Here is a 20069-nt window from a genome sequence, read left to right on the forward strand (position 1 = left end):
TCTGTTCAGCTCATAACATGAGAAAGAAACTCAGTTATCAGGCTGCTGCTGACACGAATGAGGCTCACAGGTCACTCTTTCAGAGACTACAGTTATTATTTCCACTAATATATCACCATCATCACAGATGTTTCTTCAGCAGTTCTAGAAAAAATACAAATAAACACACATGTGCAGTACAGAGCTATAAAACTATTGTTTTTATATTTCTATATATATCTTTTTTTAAGTTAATTTGTATTTAGATATTATTTTAATAGTTCTAGTTCTAGTTGTAATTAATTGTTCTATTGTAAGTTATGTATATACATTTTGGCTTTCAAAATTTCATTTAAATTATTATTATTATTTGCATATTTTAGTTTACCATTAAGTTTGTTTGTTTGTTTTGATATAATTTTGATTAATTTAATAGATTTATATTTAGTTAACAAAAACAACAATGTTCTATTTTTTTATTATTTATATATTTGTTTTGCATATTTTAGGACCACTAAAAACTTTTATTATTTTATTATTACTGTTGTATATACATTTATGTATTTATTCATTTTGTTTCATTTTTTTATCTATTTAAAAATTCATAGTTTTAGTTACATTAACAATAACAACATTGTTCTGTTTTAATCTATTAATATATAATATAATTAATATATTTCTGGCCTATTTTAGGACCATTCAAATATATATATTTTTTAATGTATTAATTAATTTATTGCATTTTGATATTATTTTAATTCATTTAATAGTTGTATTTATTATTTTTTATATTTTTTGTTGCATATTTTAGGATAATTAAGGATTTTTGCATATTAATGACAATTAATAACACATTGTAAGTGAATTATAAGTGTATATATTTTTTATTTTATTTTATTACAGTATTGAGAGTGATTATTAATCATCTGAGACATCAAGAGCTGATATAAATACTAAAGAGGGAGACTTAAACAAAGCTTTCCATTTGTTCTGATTTCTGTCCAAGTGAGAAATCTGGAAAAATAAAAGACATAATAGTCATCGGTTCCTGTAATGGTTGGTAACATGTTTGCATTTGTCTCCCGTTTCATCACTTGCATGTCAAAACCTTTAACAGTTTTAACAGCATTTCTAACATTTGCTCGAACATTTCACAGATGATTATATGGCACAGCTGGCACAGCGAGGTGTTTGCTCAGACGAATTAGCACTAAACCGCTGAACACTAATATATGCAGAGCGCATTATTTCTGTATTTATAGCTTGTCATCTGCAGGGACAGAATACAAAAACAAAATTCTTCCCAAAGCATCTAAAGCATCTTTTCTCTGCTTGCGTCTCCAGGAGGAACGGCGTCCAGACAGAAGGGCTTCCTGGGCTGCATCCGCTCGCTCAAGCTGAACGGGAAGACTCTGGATCTGGAGGAGCGGGCGGAGATCACGCCCGGAGTGACGCCGGGATGTCCCGGACACTGCAGCAGTTACGGGGAACTGTGTCAGAACCAGGGCAGCTGTGTGGAGGACCACAGCGGCTTCACCTGCGACTGCAGCCTCTCGGCCTTCACCGGCACCTTCTGTCATAAAGGTACTGAAGCTCAGGAGGTGCATCCTAACAATCGTGCATTGATCCCAGGATTCAAACTAAATACATACATTTTTACAATATTGATAATGACAATAATAGCTTCATCTCCACAGATGCGCTTCATGAGCACCATTCTGTTCCATAAACGCTTTGTAAAATACACTAAAACTAAAAGGTCTTCACACAAATGACACATTTTATAAATTATTTTTATGTTTTTAATTAGTTAAACTTATTTCATTTGGTTTTAGAAGGAACATTACACATTTTTGTTTGTAATTTTAAGTTCACTTAATATTTAGATTTTATTTATTTATTTATATATCCCAAAACTTTAGCTGATTAGCAAAAACTACACTATTGTGTGTTGTTTCTTCGGTAAATTTTGTCTTGTTTGTGTGTTTTTTGTCATTTAAAAAATAAATAAGATAAATATCATTTATCTATCTATCTATCGATTGATACGAGCATATCATTTGGTAAAAGCTTAGGTAAAATACAGAAACCCAAATATTCACGTTGATATAAAAAAAAATAATATATATATATATATATATATATATATATATATATATATATATATGTATATATATATATATATATATAATATTTTTTTTGTGTGTGTGTGTTTAGCATTCTTTATATACCATTGTAGTATTTATTAATATTTATGTATATTTATTAATATTTTTTAATTATCTTATTTTTATATTTTCATTTTTGTTTGACTTTTTTTTTGCCATTTTATGTGCTTTAGTAATTTTATTACTTTATTTATTGTATATATTTACTTTTATTTTTATTTATTTTAGTAATTTCACTTCAACTTCAATTAGTTTCCAAATCAGCGGTTCTAATTTTCACTTATGTTCACATTTTTCTTCGCATTTTATTTCAATTTATTTCATTTTACAAAAATTACTTTTAATAGTTCTCCGTATCTGCATTTCGTGAGCATTTTTTTTAATTTGCAAAAAAAAAAAAAAAAGTGTTGCATTCTAAAGAATTTATTAAATTGTACAAGTTTTATGAATTCACTTCATTAGGCACCATTTTTGGTCCATTCATGGGGCCATTATTTTATTTTATGGTCTAACAAACATGTAAAATGTATTTATTCCCCTCTTAATAGTAAATGTTGATATAAAGTGAATCAGAAAAATAAATTTGAGAGTATTTTTGTCCATATTTCCCTATAAGTCAATAGCACACAATGATTTTACACCAGTTTATGATAGTAATGCAATCCATTATCCTAATCCCGTTGCGTTTAATCTCTCTTTCAGACGTTTCTGCCTTCTTCAAACCGGGAACATCAGTCACGTACACGTTCAAAGAGCCGTACAAGCTGCACAGGAACGTCAGCGCTCAGTCGTCCTCCATCTACTCAGATTTAACGCTGAGAGGAGAGAACGTCTCGCTGAGCTTCAGGACGAGTCAAGCGCCGGCGCTGCTGCTTTACATCAGCTCATACTACAGAGAGTTCCTCGCCGTCCTGCTCAACAGAAACGGTCTGAAACGCTCTGATCCTCCTCTCTAAGCACATTCATGTGGATTAGCTCGAGTCTGGGGAATCTCTGAACACAGCAGCCGCAATAAATGACTTCCTACTGTATACTGTCTGAAATCTGGCATGAGGCAGGGAAAGCTGGGAAAGAAATTGCAGAGGATATATTCCCTCGTGAGACTGGCACACATTCATGAGCGCGTGTAAACATGTGTCTGTGATCTCACGTGCCACAAAGCCCATTCTCAGAGCTACATTTTCTCAGAAGCTCTCGTAATTTAAGAAGTTGCATGACTTTCGTCCAAAACACCAGTCTGACATCAGAGACTTTTCACGGTTTCCTGCCTTGCAATTTTGCCACGGCAAGGGAAATTATATTTTAGTCAAGTTGCATGTTTGCAGAATTAAATGTGATGAGAAACAGGCTGAGAGACATGAAATAATGCAGTAGACATACAAATCATACAGTGTAGACTGGTTCTTTTGAGACGGTTCGTTTAATGAATCGTGCAGAAAGACTCATGAAGTTTGATCTGAATCACTGTTCTTATCAAACGTGAGGCAAGGCATATTTTTAGCCACAAAATAATGCAAAGACAGTAAAAATACAAGACATATTTCTATTGCATGTTGGCAAAATTGTTTCGGACATAATTTTTATTTTTGAAATGGACAGTTCTTTTAATGAATCATGCAAAATGATTCGTGACCTTTGATTTGAATCACGGCATCCTGACCAAACGTGATGCAATAAAATGTTTTCTAATGTAAAATTATATTCTACATGAAAACTAAAACTAATAAAAATTACTAAAGATTAAACTAAAATTAAAATTAAAATACAAAAATTAAATCGCAGTCAAAATGATAATAAATATTATTTAAGTATACAAATAATACTAAAATATTTCTTCTTTTTTTTTTTTTTTTTGCAGAACCTTCAAATGTAGTTTGATTAAAAGAGTATTTTAATGCTTTTTACAAATCAGAGTCCGGTTCCCCAAAACGTTCTTATCGCTAAGTAGTTCTTAACTTATTCCTTAACCTCTCTCTTAACGTTATAGCGTTCGTAAGCTAAGTATATCTTCTGTAAGTCACACTTTCGAAAATCAGTGCAGCGCAGTACAAGTCAAACTATGGTATGTTGACAATGTTGTGACCCAAAAATGATTTTATGTTATGGACATTTTAAGACTCATAATAAATTATGTTCGCAATGGATACAGGCCTATTCATGAAGTTGACTTTATGTGGTATCAGAACTAATATGGTGGTAATTAGCCTTGGCTATTTTGTAATGTAATTAAAGCGAATTGACAATCACTTTTGATAATTAAAATCTGGCAAACAATTTGGCTCTAAATGGCTAAGATCTATAAATGGGTAATCATGGTGGTGTCCAGTAAGCGACCAACTATTGCAGCGATCCAACGTGTCCTTGTATTGAATCAAAGACGGAGCCGGACGCGGAGCCGTTTAGTCCATGTCAATTTTTTTAGGTTGCTTCCCCATCATATTCTGTATCTAACTCTCTCTCTCTGTTCATTGTAGATAGGTTGCTTTTTATTGAAAACATAAACCAATTGCAATTAATACTGCATTAAACATAAGTAACTGCAGCTGCTTGCCAATCAATTCTGATTGTAAAGTACCTTACCATTAATATAAAAGTCTATTACATAATTTTTAGAAGTCGTTAAACCCATGTCAAGAAGTGGCACAACATGATAATGAGGGTGTATGATTAGCGAGGGATACCCCGTTCGTCTAACCGTCACAACATATCGTGTGAACATACTGACGATTTTATAATTTAATTTATAGTCTATATTTTACTGATAACTTAAACTATGTTAAAATAAATGTTACTGTAATAATTTGAGGAATGTTTTATTTGCATAGAACGTGTTGTCTTTCTTAACGCTGTATTGCACTTTCGCGTGAAGTGGAAAATCGATTCGAAATCGATCGATTCATGATTGTTATTGTTATTATTATTATAGAATAGAAATCATGCTTAAATAAGTTAGAACACAGTGGATGCTTGTTGAGGTTTTTGGGATGGATGTTCATATAAAGTAACAGTGTGTAGGTTTGGTTTAAATAAATACCATTTTAATTACCAAACATCAAAGAATGTTACCCAATATGGTTTTATTTAGCATGTTGTTTGGGTCAGCTATTGTGGCGTCCCACGCTGCCCCAGCAGCAGAATTCAGTAGGACTCTGTAGATCTGGCTCATCACGACGCACAGAGAGGAAACAGCAGACAGATTAATGCAATTACGCAGAAAGTCCAGAACAGCTTCTAGAACCCCAGCGGCCGCTCTGACAGCTTCCTGTTCCTGTTGCATGCAATTGTTATTTAGTTGCTCAGTGTCCACATGCATTAACAGCTAAGACAGTTCGACTAAAAATTGCAAGCATAAGCCAACTGATCCATTAGTGCAGAAACAAACATGCAAGCTGCTACTTAGCATCATATTACAGTATGTTTTCCACATGCAAAATACACTTGTTTTTACTTGACTATGTTAAAAAGTAGTTTTAGCTTTGTAAAGAGTGATTAAGTTCACCGGAGGTGATAAGTATGCACGTTTTTTAATTGATTTCTGCATCTTGTTTTGTTTCACGGGGGATAACGTTTTAATCCTCTTAAGATGAAGCTTTGTAGTTGGGAAACACATTGGCTTCTGTCGCATGTTGATGTTCCTGTTCATGTTGACTGCGGGTAAACGGTGACTTTTGACGGTATAAAAGCCTGTTGAGAAATCCAATGCTCTTTGTTCTGAAGGACATTTGGACGTCAAGTACAAACTGCAGCACAACAGAGACGCGGAGGTTTTCCGAGCCAGCGGCAGGAATCTGGCCAACGGGCAGCTGCACCGCGTCAGCGTCCAGAGACTGCTGGAGACGCTCAGTGTTCAGGTACTGTGATCCTCACATGTGTTCAGTGCACACATTAAAGGGACACATTCACAACATACAGCATCAGAATTTAAAACGTTTAAGGACTGACACTACAGGAAGAAGCATCTGTGTTCAGGCTTTCTTGCCTCAATTATTCAAGTCTAATTCTATTCTTTAAAATCAACTGGCCCGTTTTAGACTTGCACTTACTAACTGCTTGTTTTCTATTCTATGGTTTGTTTTCTTTCATTTATTATACAATTAAGAAAAGCAAAAAAGGCTCTAACAGTAGCTTTCTCTATTCTTTTTCAATTCTATCTGTTTTCTTTTTATTATATAATAAAAAAAACCTTGTTATCTGTACTGTGTTAAGCTAACTGAGGCTTGTTATAGCACTTGTATATGCTTGCTGTTTTGTTGTTTTTGACTGCTTCAATTGTCCTCTCTTGTAAGTCACTTTGGATAAAAGCGTCTGCTAAATGAATAAATATAAATGTGTTCAGACCATTATTTGTTTTTATTATAGTTATATATTATAGTTTTAGTTGTAACACTTTACAATAAGGTACCATTTGTTAACATTAGTTAAATCAATGAACTTAACCTTCACTGATGTTCAATTAAAATGTTAATCTTCATGTTAGTTGGCAGTGCATTAACTTATGTGAAGAGATACAACCTCTCATCTTAATAATGTATTAGTAAATGTTGAACTTTAACTGTTTAATAAATCCTATAAAAGTTGTTCTATTTATAGTTAACTGATGCTAACAAATGAAACTTAATTTTGAAAGCCTTACAATTTTTTACATATTTTGAATTAGAATGAGAATTTATTTGTATTTAATTAGAATTTATTCTTTTAAGTTAACGTTTTAGCAATGTAGTTGTTTTTTCTGTATTTTATTCGCTTTTAATTATGTATATAATTTTTAGAAATTATATTTTATATAATATATAATTAATTGTAATTTTATTTTGTAATGTATATAACAAATTCTCACAGCTTGTAAATAATATATAGTTGAGTCATTTTTTTATGTCAAGTTCAATTTAGCTTTAGCAACTTATTATATTTTATTCCATTTCAATAAACATATTTTATTTAATATTTCTTATGGTTTTAGTTTATAACCCTGCTTCAGATTAGTGGAAACAAAACCTCCAAACTACACATTTAACTGTTTATTTAATAGCACTTGATGTATTTGCATCTATAGGTTTCAATTGCTATATATATCTTTAAGGGACATTTTTTCACATTTCAGAATACATAATACTGAATACAAAATAAATGTCTTAATTTAGTGTGATTAATGTAGAGCAGTATGCTACATGAAACTAGACTTTTGTATCATTATTTCTGTGTTACAAACATTCAAATGAAAATGTCAAGCCATGCATATATTGCTGAATTTGAAATAAAGTGTTTGATCACATGGAGATTTTAATATTAAGTGTCCAGGTGAAATATCAGTCGGTCTGATGTGTGACACGCGCGGGTCAATAACAGTCAATCAGCGGCTCTCAGCTCTGTTCATGACCAAACCATTAGTCTGAACCTCTGCAATAAGCACAGTTTGAATGTGAACACGCGGAGGGACCTGTTTTATAATTGATCTGAAGATAAGTTTTCATTAAAACACTTGCAGATGAATACTTGCTATGTACAAACATAATGCTCCCAAGCTTTTTCTGTCCTCTTTCCTAAAATCTTAACTGTCTTCCTGCATTTTTTTTGTAGGTCGATCAGCATGCAAAGGAATATTTCAATCTAACATCGGACACTGAATTCAACGCCATCAAATCCATTGTCTTGGGAAAAGTGATCGGTGAGTAAGACCACTGTAAACATTCAGCCGAGGATTTCCACGGAAAAACTGTGATTGTTAGGACTCGAATGTCAGTTTTTCTTTTAATGCTCAGCTTAAATATTTGAATTTGAACTTGAAACTGTTCGAAATCAATTTATTTGACTGCACATATGGAAATGATTTTTGAAGCAAAATGTACATTTTGAGCTTAAGCTGAATGTTTTCATAATAAATGAGCAAAACCCTGTACATGTGCACTATTTGACACTTCCAATCTATTTTGAACCTCGCCAGAGTGTTTTTGCATTAAGGAGGAATTGTCTCTGAATCCCAGTCGAGTTCTGACCCCGGTGCTATGCAGATGGTCAGTTAAGTGGCCATTATTATATTTATTTTAGAGGTTTTCTAAGCATCACGGATGCTGAAGTGTCTGAAGGATGCAGAAGCATCAGGAGCTCGTTTGTGAAGTCAGACGAACTCCTCAATCTGAGCAGTGGTGGACGAAGTACACAAATCATTTACTTGAGTAAAAGTACAGATACATAGGGTAAAATATTACTCCAGTAAAAGTAAAAGTACTCCTTTTTCAATTTTACTCAAGTGAAAGTACAAAAGTACTCAATTTTTTATGTACTTAAGTAAAAAAGTACTGCAAGATAGATGTTTGCAATATTATATAGGCTACTTAATTTAATTTTATATTAGCACATTTTTTTATAATCCTACTGCTCAAAATACCTGGGATTTTTCCAAAAAACCACTATATGGAGTCAAGATATATTTTTGTTGTTGATATGGACTACGCTGATGAGAGTAATGTTCACTGTGAAGCTTACACTGTGATGTACCTGAGAGAAAACAGAGATGACCATCTGATTTTCACCAGTATGAACAAAGTATTTTAAAGTTTGTTGTTTTACAGAACATCAAAGTTACAGTACAGACCAAAAGTTTGGACACCTTCTCATTCAAAGAGTTTCCTTTATTTTCATGATGAAAATTGTAGAGTCACACTGAAGGCATCAAGGGCTATTTGACTAAGAAGGAGAGTGATGGGGTGCTGCGCCAGATGACCTGGCCTCCACAGTCACCGGACCTGAACCCAATCCAGATGGTTTAGGGGTGAGCTGGACCACAGACAGAAGGCAAAAGGGCCAACAAGTGCTAAGCATCTCTCAGGGAACTCCTTCAAGACTGTTGGAGACCATTTCAGGTGACTACCTCTTGAAGCTCATCAAGAGAATGCCAAGTGTGTGCAAAGCAGTAATCAAAGCAAAAAGTGGCTACTTTGAAGAACCAACAATATGACATATTTTCAGTTGTTTCACACTTTTTTGTTATGTATATAATTAAATATATAATTCCACATGTGTTAATTCATAGTTTTGATGCCTTCAGTGTGAATCTACAATTTTCATAGTCATGAAAATAAAGAAAACTCTTTGAATGAGAAGGTGTGTCCAAACTTTTGGTCTGTATATGACATGATAATAAGGCCTGAAGTTAGGAAGAACATTTTAAGAAAAATATAATTATATTTTCATAATGATTTTTTCCTTCTCAAATCTTGTCTGTGGTTTAAAAACACCCCTGGCCAAACGGGGTGCATCTCTTCCCACTGATAATTACCGTAGTTATGTTCTGAACATCACATCCTTTCTTTTCTAACCAGATGTAATCTATATATATATATATATATATATATATATATATATATATATATATATATATATATATATATATATATATATAGGTGGCTGAATAAAAATATTTGGACAAAATTTATAAAAATTACATCAACTTAGCACCAACAAGCTTGTTAGCTAGACAGTTGGCATCAGCTAACAATATTTACTTATTTTCAGTACGATGAACATTCATGTCTGTCTACTCGTCTAGTTAATCCAAACAATATACATATGTATAACGTTACTGTCGATAAACAATATAAAAACAGACGTCACATAGGACAGTTTAATAAAACTGTTAACATTACGGCATCTGTGAATTTGAACGTGCATGAGTTATTGTATTCAATCTGTGTTATTTTAAGTTTTTTTTTTTGTCTGCATCGTCTGCACTCGAGCATTTCAGTGGGCTTAAATAGATCACTCTTTACAACGGATTTAGTTCCCAAACAACTGACAGTTTTGACCTAAATATGATTTTCAGTTACAATAATTAATCCAAAATTTTGACATTAATAACTTACTTTTAGCAACATCAGACGCACGCACGCTCACAAGATCTCCCGGTTTCTTACTTCTGGAGACTCGCACTAAACGGTTCATTTGAATCAGTGAGTGGTCGACTCCAGAACAGCTGCAATCTGATCATTCTAATTCGTAAACGAATCGTTTGATGTGATTCGCGATCCGATTTAAAGTATATTTTGAAAAGACTCAGTTCGTTCATGATGAATCAGACACCACTTCTGCGCGTCGGAGCATGTGATATATTATAGGGAGTAACGATATGTTTTATGAAATGTAGTGAAGTTAAAAGTATGATTTTATGCTTTGGAATGTAGTGAAGTAAAAGTAAAAGTTGCTCAAAATAAAACTACTCCAGTAGAGTACAGATACTTGAAAAATGTACTTAAGTACAGTTACGAAGTAAAGCTACTCCGTTACTGTCCACCACTGAATCTGAGTGAACAGAGTACGCTTTGTCCTGTTTACTTCAGATAAGACTAATATTGACTACATGTTGTTATTGTTGTCTGGGGGAACGGCAAATGGGTCAGTTTGATTTTTTGCACAAAAAAAAGTCATATTTAGTTACCCACAGATCCTCATGAGCTAAATCAGGCTGATTTATTCTCATTGTAATGATGTCCAGGTGGAGGATGTCGGTGTTTTATGTGCGTCCATGTGAACATGTGACATGAAACGCATTGGCTGTGACTCTTCAGATAGTGTGTCTCTGACAGCGGGCTGTGTGTCATTTCCAGCAAACACTATCGATCAAGGCCAGAAATCAACTTGTAATGAATAATAAATCAAATGTGAAACCTGCATCGAGCTCCTGAAGATTAATATTAGACTGGTTCAGAGCTGAAATGATGCCTCAATCTGCCGAATCAAGATCATCGGGTGCGTGTCAATAGAGACACAATTCATATTCGCTTTTCATTGTAACCTTACAAAGCTTGACACATGCATTTTTTAAATGGAACAGTTTATTGAACCATCTTTAAAAAATGTGCATATTTTACTTTTATGGCTCATTTAATCTGATATAGTGAGAATATGGAGTATAAAAACAGCTCAGGTTTTTTTTTTTTCAGAGGCCCAAACTGAGCAAAAAAATATGCAGTTTGATGTAGATGCTGATATTTACATGGACAAAAAGAGGTTCAATTCTGATCCTTGTAATGTAAATCAAAGAGATCTTTATAACAGTAGACCATATAATTGCATAAAATGCTTTAAATATGACTCATGGCTCTATATCTCCAGTAATGTGTGTCAGTAAGTTGAGATGTAAATGATCCGCGCATATAACACAGTGATGGAGAGCTGAAGAAATCAAGGCTCCTCAGAAGATGTGAGATGTTCTGATCCGCTGAGGAACAGTGAAAGTAAAGCTTCTGGAAACAAACTCTTCTCAAAAGAGACTCTGAAACATGATTGATGGAGAATCAAGTGAAGCTGAGCTGCTTCAGTCCAGTAAGAGTTCATCTGGAGATATTACTGACCTTATTCTCATGTTTACTTAATTCAAATCGGTAAAGATTTGACAGCAAAAAAGACACGAGAAGCACCAGCTGACTAAAAGGGCATTTTACTGGAGAAAAATGTCTAAACTATCAATCTTACGACAGAAGAAGTAGCCATGCAACATGTTTAACAGCAAAGTTTATGCCATGTTGATCATTTAGAGACCCACAGTAGCTTTAGGGATACCTTTTTACTTAATTGCAAAGCTGATCACATAACTTTATAGCAAACAACAGACCAGAAATCGTGACGTTGAAAAAACATTTTCATGCACGTTATTTGTCAACTACATCATGTCTTTTTCTCTCTCTCCTGTGGCTCAGTGTGTGAATAAAAGCGCTCTCATCGGGCTCCATGTGTTCAGTTCACTGCCGTCGCTGTGGAATGGAATGCAGCGTGTGTTTTTCGCTCGAGATGTTTGGTACAAAACTAGAGCGCATGGTTTTGTGTCCGTGAACGTTTGAAGTGAGACTTGCTTCTCGTTTCAGAAGCATGCTGAGGAATATTAACATTGCTCAACTGCTGCTCTTCGGTTAAGCTTTATACAGATGTTTCTCCTAAATTTTGTCAGAAGAAATCAATGAACAGTTGACATACAGTCTGTAAAATGAATATGGAAGTGGCTTATATCATTTGATGAGAAATGTTTGCGTTCTGACTTTTGATTGCAGATCTAGAGGCATGTGTGATCTTAAGAGGCTTTTTCACAGGAGAAACATCTTAGAAGCAGGAAACACTGAGATTAGATCTCCATTTAATTGCTATCCAAGAGAAACCATTGAGATATTTTGTGATATATCTCTTAATATTGCAGATTATATTATCTAAGAGTAGTTTTAGACCGTATATTCTTAAAAATAAAGGTGCTTCACAATCAGAGATGTATAAAGTACTAGAGACCCATACTTTAGTAAAAGTACAAGTGCTCTATCAAAAAAGTGACTTGAGTAGAAGTTGAAGTGCTCTTTAAGCACCACACTTAAGTAGAAGTACTAAAGTATTCAACATTTTTTGTACTTAATTATTGCAAGTAGTCTATTTTAAAATTTACTACTCAAGTACTGAAAGTAAAAGTAGAAGTATTGTGTTATGTAGTTATTAAAGAAAGTAGTCAAAAGTTTGAACATATTGTTTTTACTATTTCAAATGATTAACCTAAAGGACAATCACAATTCCTTTGACTGTAACTTCTTGTAAACAAAAAACGGTTACTAGGGTTGGTTAGCCCAATTTGCAAAATGATGTCATTAATAACTTACCCTCATGTTGTTTCAAACCCGTAAGACATCAGAGGGTCATTTAGAATATTTTGAAGCATCGAAAATACATTTTGGTCCAAAAATTGAAAAAATTCCTACTTTATTCAGCATTGTCTTCTCTTCCGTGTCTGTTGTAAGACAGTTAAAAACAAAGCAGTTTTTGACATCCGGTTCGCGAAAGAATCATTCGATGTAACCGGATCTTTTTGAAACAGTTCACCAAATCGAACTGAATCGTTTTAAACGGTTCGCGTCTCCAATACGCATTAATCCACAGATGAATTAAGCTGTTAACTTGTTTAATGTGTCTGACACTCCCTCTGAGTTAAAACAAACCAATATCCCGGAGTAATTCATTGACTCAAACAGTACACTGACTGAACTGCTGTGAAGAGAGAACTGAAGATGAACACCGAGCCGAGCAAGATAATGACTCGTTCACGAGTCAAGAACCGTTTCTGTCAGACGCGTCCGATTCGTGAACCGAGGAGCTGATGATACTGCGCATGTGTGATTTAGCTTGAAGCAAACCGAAACACAGAGCGTCTGAACCGAACTGATTCTTTTGGTGATTGATTCTGAACTGATTCTGTGTTATTGTTATGAGCCCAGGTGCAGTAAACGCCAATGACGCCATTGCATCGAGCGCAAAAGAATCGGTGAACTGTTTTCTTCAACTGGTTTATTGAATCGAACTGTCAGAAAGAACTAACGTTACTGGTCATCCGAGAACCGATGCAACCGGTTCTTGACTCGTGAACGAGTCATTATCTGGCTCGGCTCGGTGTTCATTTCTCTCTTCACAGCAGTTCAGTCAGCACGCGCAGTCTTCTTAATCGCTTGATTCGCTCAATGATGTGCCAGCTTCATCAAATCTGCCATCTACAGTTCTGGCAGTGGTAATGTGGGTAACGAGTAACGATGCAGCACATAAAAAAATATCGGAGTAAAAGTATTAAACTCAGTGAAAATATGTATTTAAGTAAAAGTGGAAGTAGGAGAAAAAAATAATACTCTAGTAAAGTACAGATACCACCTTTTAATACTTAAGTACAGTAGTGAAGTAGTTCTACTTCGTTACTATACATCTCTGTTCACAATGCCACAGAAGAACCTTTTTGTCTAAATGGTTTTTATAAAGAACCTTTAACACCTGAAGAACCTTCATGTTTTCTTTGTGGAGTAAGAAGGTTCTTCAGATTCTAAAAAGGTAAGAAAGAGATGGTTCTTTAAAGAACCGTTGAGTGAATGGTTCTTTGAGGATCCAAAGATGAAGCATCTTTATGTTTAAGAGTGTAGGTATGTTTCCATCACCCTGTTTTTATGCCCATTTGTAAGTATCGCAAAAAAATCCCTTAATTCACAAAAAGTTTTGACGTTTGCTTGAAGTGGTTTTCGACTTGTGCAAAAAAAGTCAATGCAAATAATGGAAGATGGAAACGCATCTTCTGAATAAATTATCAGGAAGAGACGATTTTCTTCTCTTTGACTCGTTGAATGGAAACAGAGCTTTATTTGCAAATGTTTTATGCGCATACGTTAAATTCACAACTTTGGAAAGAAACCTAGCTATAGATAAGGTCTCTACTGAAGCTCAAAAGGAAACACGTGAGACTGAGTTTTTTGGTTTTCTAAGAAGAAATAGCTAAGAGGCAGGATACGTCAGAAATCGATTAGATCTCCATTTAATTGCTATCCTGGAGAAACCATTAGGAGAATATTGCAGACTTTGCGATTTTGGTAAATCTGATTTCTGCTGGAGATATTTAGATCTCATTTTAACACTTTTTTGAAAGTCCACTTAAGACATTGTACTAACAGTCAGTAACTTTGCAGCTAGATGCCAACTACTGTAGCAGTCATTAGAGTATAAATAGACTGTCTGCTATTGAGATATTGAGATCTGATTGAAAACTCAAACGTGTTTTGCAGACTCGGGTGAGGTGGATCCAGAGATCGCCCGTCTGAATGCTCTGGGCTTCACCGGCTGTTTGTCTGTGGTCCAGTTTAACTCCATCTCTCCGCTGAAGGCGGCTCTGTTGTATCCAGACACCAGTCCTGTTATAGTCACCGGACCACTGAGTGAATCCAGCTGTGGCTCGTCTATACAGACAAACCCCTACGCCGCTGAGACCACTCATTCTCTCACAGGTAAAGCCATCAGAACTTTCCCCTCTTCTTCTCTGGATTGGATATAGAGTGCAACAGAAGTCAAAATCCCATTCATTTTCTCCACAGGTGAACTGATTTTTTCCATTAACTCATAAACCTTTAAAGACAGATCTGTTGTGAACTACCAGGTCGTTATACAATGGTGCATGCTTTTGTTGAAGACGAACACCAAGCGAAATCTGTGGCAATGCATTCAGAATCCACGATTAGTGAAAACAAATCTTTGAAAAACATTAACAAAGAATGAAGCATATTTCAAGAGCCTGTTAAATTTGTGAAACTGTGTTCATTTTTTGCATTTTCATTGTGTTTTTCTTTTTTTTTTGTAATGGCGTATTTTTGATAGTTTCTAAAAAAGTTTATTTCATTTTTATTGAAGCAAATGTAATTCCATAAAATATGAGATATATTATTGTTTTCTCTTTGAATTAAAATTGTTTTTCTGACCCATAGTCCATGAATGGCTAGAAATTATTACATATTAAAAAGATATATTAATAAAGATAAAAACAGCATTACATCACTTTTTTTTTGTGTATATATATATATATATATTAAATTATTCAAATTATTGTAATATGCTATTCTGTATTATTTATTTAGTCATTTATCAGACATTTTTAATCAATTGTAGTATTAAAATAATTAAAAACAGATCAAAAACTTAAAAAAATACTACCTATACACATTTTAAAAATACAGAAATAAATTAAAATGACAAATGCATACAACAAAACTTAACATTTAAATAATAAACAAATGATAACGCTAAAAACAATTCAAAATATGAAGGAACAAAAGGTATAAGAATGATTCTAATATAACACCAAAATATTAAATATGTAATTTAGTGATTTTTAATATATAAGGACATATATTTTCTTTGCATAGTGGAGCAACAGTTCCTAAGTTGTTAAAGTTATCTAGTTGCTTGAAAAAAAAAAACATTTATAGACATCTGTATCTTCTTCAGACTTTGTTTTCCAAACTTCTCTCTAGTTTTTTTTAGTTTTTCTCCTCAAAGTTGAATTTCAGCAAACTTTTGTCGCCGGCTCACTGAATCCTCCGCAGTGCTAATTAAATTAGAGCAATAATGATGGTAATGGCTGATCACTGTATTCATCTGCGTGAGAAAGACCTTCATTTGCATAATCATTTCTGCGTTTGTATTCAATGAGCCGTGACCTGTGAGCGATAAGCGCTTCAGTCCCGCTGATGATCTGTCTGTCCGTCTCTCTTCTCTGCTGTAGATCGTGTGGGTTCAGTAGGTTCTGGTGAACCCATAGTCAATGCTATCAACAGCGACTCGGCTTTGATCGGAGGTAAATGTTGTAGTGCATCACAGAAATATTCCATTTCTCATCTTTTCTCATTTCAGTCATTATTATTTGCTGCTTTCAGCTCATATTTGCTCTAGAAGTCCCTTAAAGCAACTATTCTCCCAAATACACATTTAGTTCTTCCCAAACTTTTTGACTGGAGATGAGATGTTTACCCCCTTTTTATCATTCAGTGGGCTCCAAAAATGTAGCATAAGAGTGCAAAATAAAATTGAAATTTACAGTAAAAAAAAGATTGTTTTAGCATTTCAAGTTTTAGAAAATGTAATAATAAAAATAAACTGATATAATGTCAAAATCTGATTCATACCTTTATAATATAATGACAGTTGCCACAAAAACAGATGGTAAAGAAAATTACAAAACAGCATCAGGATAACAAATACAACACTAGAATAATGCAGAAACATTATTATTTTATTTAACGACATAAAATCTTAATCTCATCCAATTTGAAGAATCACACATAATTCTGGGAATGTAAATTTATTTTGAATTATTACACTCCCTTCCAAAAACTGTACATTTTAATTTTTAAAACAAAATTATATAAAAAATGCCAAAAATGAATGTAAAAATGATATATTCACTACATATATTATATGGAACCAATTAACATATTTTACCGTAGCATTTTTTTTACCGCATTTTTTTTTGCATTGTACTCCATAAGTATTCTATGGTCATACACTTAATTCAATAATTAATAATAATAAATAATAATACATAAAAAAAATTTAAAAGTCTCTATTTCGGTCTAATTCAGTGTGTTACTTGAATTTCTGTCATTATTTGTGGAATTTACTAGCAAGTTATAAATGAAAATTGTTTCCACAACAAATTAATTTCAGTATGTGATGCTTTTTCAAAGTTTACACACATGATTACTATCACTGTACGGAAAAGAGCAGTGTTCATCTGTGCTAAACATCTTCCTCTTGCATTCAACAGGAAGAAAGAAAGTCATACAGGTTTGGAGAAACATTTTAGGAGTCAGTTTACATTTTGTGAGCTAAAAAAATGTAAAAGACTCCATAAAACGATTCAGAAAACCTCCAACCGGGCAGCGTCCCTCAGTAATGACTGATTAACGGCTGCGTTCACATTGACTGAATATAAAGAGTTCTGCAAAGCTATCGCTAAATAGAAAGAAATTAACAAAGCCCCCGAAAACTAATTAAACATTTAAAGAAATGATTTGCTGATTAAGGGGCTTCTGCTACAATCCCAAACACACTTTGTCCTTTTCACAGCCACCGTAATGTGGCATTAAATTGAGTTGAGATTTATTTTGGCGCTTCAATTAGACATTTCTTTTACCCTTTATAATTAAATGTGCCATGCTTAAGCGGTCACAAAGGAGAGAAACATTTTAGAGGCGTCTGGCTCTGACAGTGAGTAGAACTGAGACGAAGAAGCATTCACAACACGTCTGATGGCGTAACGAGACCATCAGAGCGCCAGTCGCCAGGGCTTTCGCCAACTTTCTGGCCTTTATTGATGGTCTGTATTTAACCGCTTTTAAAAAATGGCACTAATGGCATCTAAATTAGGATTGATTGTGGCGCTTTATCTGCGTGAGGTCTGGATTCAGCCTTCAGAAACGCCTCTGATCATCCAGAAGCTGAACTTTAACACATTCTGTAGCACTAAAAGCCACTAAATAACCAGTTTAGGTGATTACTCCTGAATGCTTTATACCATTTATACCATTTTATTCCATTCAATTAAACCTGGTTAAGATTTTATTTATTTATTTATTTATTTATTTATTTATTTATTGGCAGTATTTATCCAAAAGTTGAATATATATATATATATATATATATATATATATATATATATATATATATATATTACTGATGCAATATTAAAAATTTAAAATGTTATATTAATATTATATTATGTTATACCATTGTTATATTTTATTTTGAAATTATTACATTATTAATTGCAAAATTTTTGCCTAATTAATAAATTCTTCATTTATTTGTATGTATGTATGTATATATATATATATATATATATATATATATATATATATATATATATATATACTTTTTTAACTCATTTTTAATTGAATTTCTTCCATTTTGATAACAACATTTTTACTAAATTAATTTCATTTAACTTGTTTTCATTTATATTCACTTATAATATTTATTACACATATTAGAATTTGTGTTACAATTAATATATATGGATATGAAATAATTTCATCACATCACATCACGTGTCAAATTATCAGCAAGGACTATAAATATTACATTTCTTCTGATTTCATTAGAATATATTATTTGTGTTATGTATTTTCATTAAATGTGTTATTAACATTTATACAATAATTAAAAAATAATATAAATACATTTTTACAGTGCTTACATTCAATGTTGTATTTTAACTATGCTTACAAATATGAATTCTTTGTTTTAATCAAAGTTATAATATAATGCATATTAGGGTTTTTTTATTATTAACTTTTTTAAGTTTTAAGTCAACCATGTCCATTTTTCATTCTCCAAAGATATGTGTACGTAGATCTGCTCAATATTTCACGTGTTGTTGTGCTGTTTTTCAGGAGTCATTGCCGTCGTGATATTCGTGAGTCTGGCCGCGCTGGCTGTGATCGTACGATTCCTTTACCGGCGGAAAGAAACGTTTCAGACCCAAGAGCCCAAAGCTGAAAAAACAGAAGACAGTCCTGAAGCGCCCTTTAACACGGATCCAAACTCACAGAGCATTATCAGTGAAAACCAAAAAGAGTATTTCATATGACGCTCTTTCACCTCGTATGGGACTAATCCAGTTAAACCGAAGAACTGAAATGCCTTGTCGAGTCTAGGGACATTAACATTCACGGTGCATTATGGGAAACCGTCCGAGAGACTGGAGCTGCTGTAATAGAGCGACGCGTTCCTCCGTTTTTGCCCTTTTTGTACATAAAACAGTTATTGTCCAGGGATTTGGCACAATAGTACGGTTTCTAAGGTGTGTATGATGACATTCATTGGTTGTAAATATTCTTTTGAAATGAAACTTTGTAATGTCATCTTCTCCTTTTGCCTTTGAACGATTCAGTGCTCAGTATTATGTTTAACGGAGTCAAAGAAGCGATCATTGTATAATTAAATCGAAATAACTGTGAGAGTCGGCGAGTGCGATGTTGTTGTGAATACATGCGTTTGTGCAAAAGATTTCAGATTTAGTGGAAAAGGCTGTACGCTCCGTATTTATTACTCTTTGCCCGTGCTTTTCTCAGTGATTTGCCACTTGGAACAAAAAATACATCCTATGACAGTTGTCTATTGTGGACAGTTTGTGTCTCTGGTCTTTTTTCTCTCTTAATAACATGAAAGCTGTTTTCGCTACAAATTTATTACTTATTTACATTCCATTTTAAAGGTAAAACATTAAATATTTGAACAGAACAGCATTAGAAAAGTGCATTTTGATTGATAGATATTTAAAGTGATAGCGCACCCAGAAATTAACATTTGGGAGAAACATCTTAATGATGGATTTTTTTACTTACAAACATGCAGATATTGTCTTTTTAAGACTTTAACTGATGGACTGGAGTAGTGTGGATATACTTATGATGTTTTTATCAGCTGGTTGGACTCTCATTCTGACGGCACCCATTCACTGCAGAGCATCCATTGCTGAGACACTGATGCAATGCTACACTTCTCCAAATCTGATGAAGACACAAACTCATCTACATCTTGGATGGCCTGAGGATGAGTAAAATTTCATCAAATGATAATTCTTCGATAAACTTT

The 20069-nt window shown here is 33.5% G+C and overlaps 1 protein-coding gene across 1 annotated transcript in view; it reads left to right on the forward strand.

The window, feature by feature from the left end:
- cntnap3 (contactin associated protein family member 3) overlaps nt 1-19587 on the forward strand; it is a 198804-nt gene extending 179217 nt beyond the window's left edge. The window contains exons 20-26 of the mRNA XM_052567688.1: nt 1324-1563; nt 2850-3074; nt 5865-5998; nt 7725-7812; nt 14708-14926; nt 16198-16269; nt 18866-19587. Coding sequence (XP_052423648.1) covers nt 1324-1563; nt 2850-3074; nt 5865-5998; nt 7725-7812; nt 14708-14926; nt 16198-16269; nt 18866-19062 — 1175 coding nt within the window. The 3' untranslated portion in view covers nt 19063-19587. The remainder of the gene's footprint in view (nt 1-1323; nt 1564-2849; nt 3075-5864; nt 5999-7724; nt 7813-14707; nt 14927-16197; nt 16270-18865) is intronic.
- Nucleotides 19588-20069: the final 482 nt, after the last annotated feature.

Source organism: Carassius gibelio, chromosome B10 (genome assembly GCF_023724105.1).
Source record: "Carassius gibelio isolate Cgi1373 ecotype wild population from Czech Republic chromosome B10, carGib1.2-hapl.c, whole genome shotgun sequence".
NCBI lineage: Eukaryota > Metazoa > Chordata > Actinopteri > Cypriniformes > Cyprinidae > Carassius > Carassius gibelio.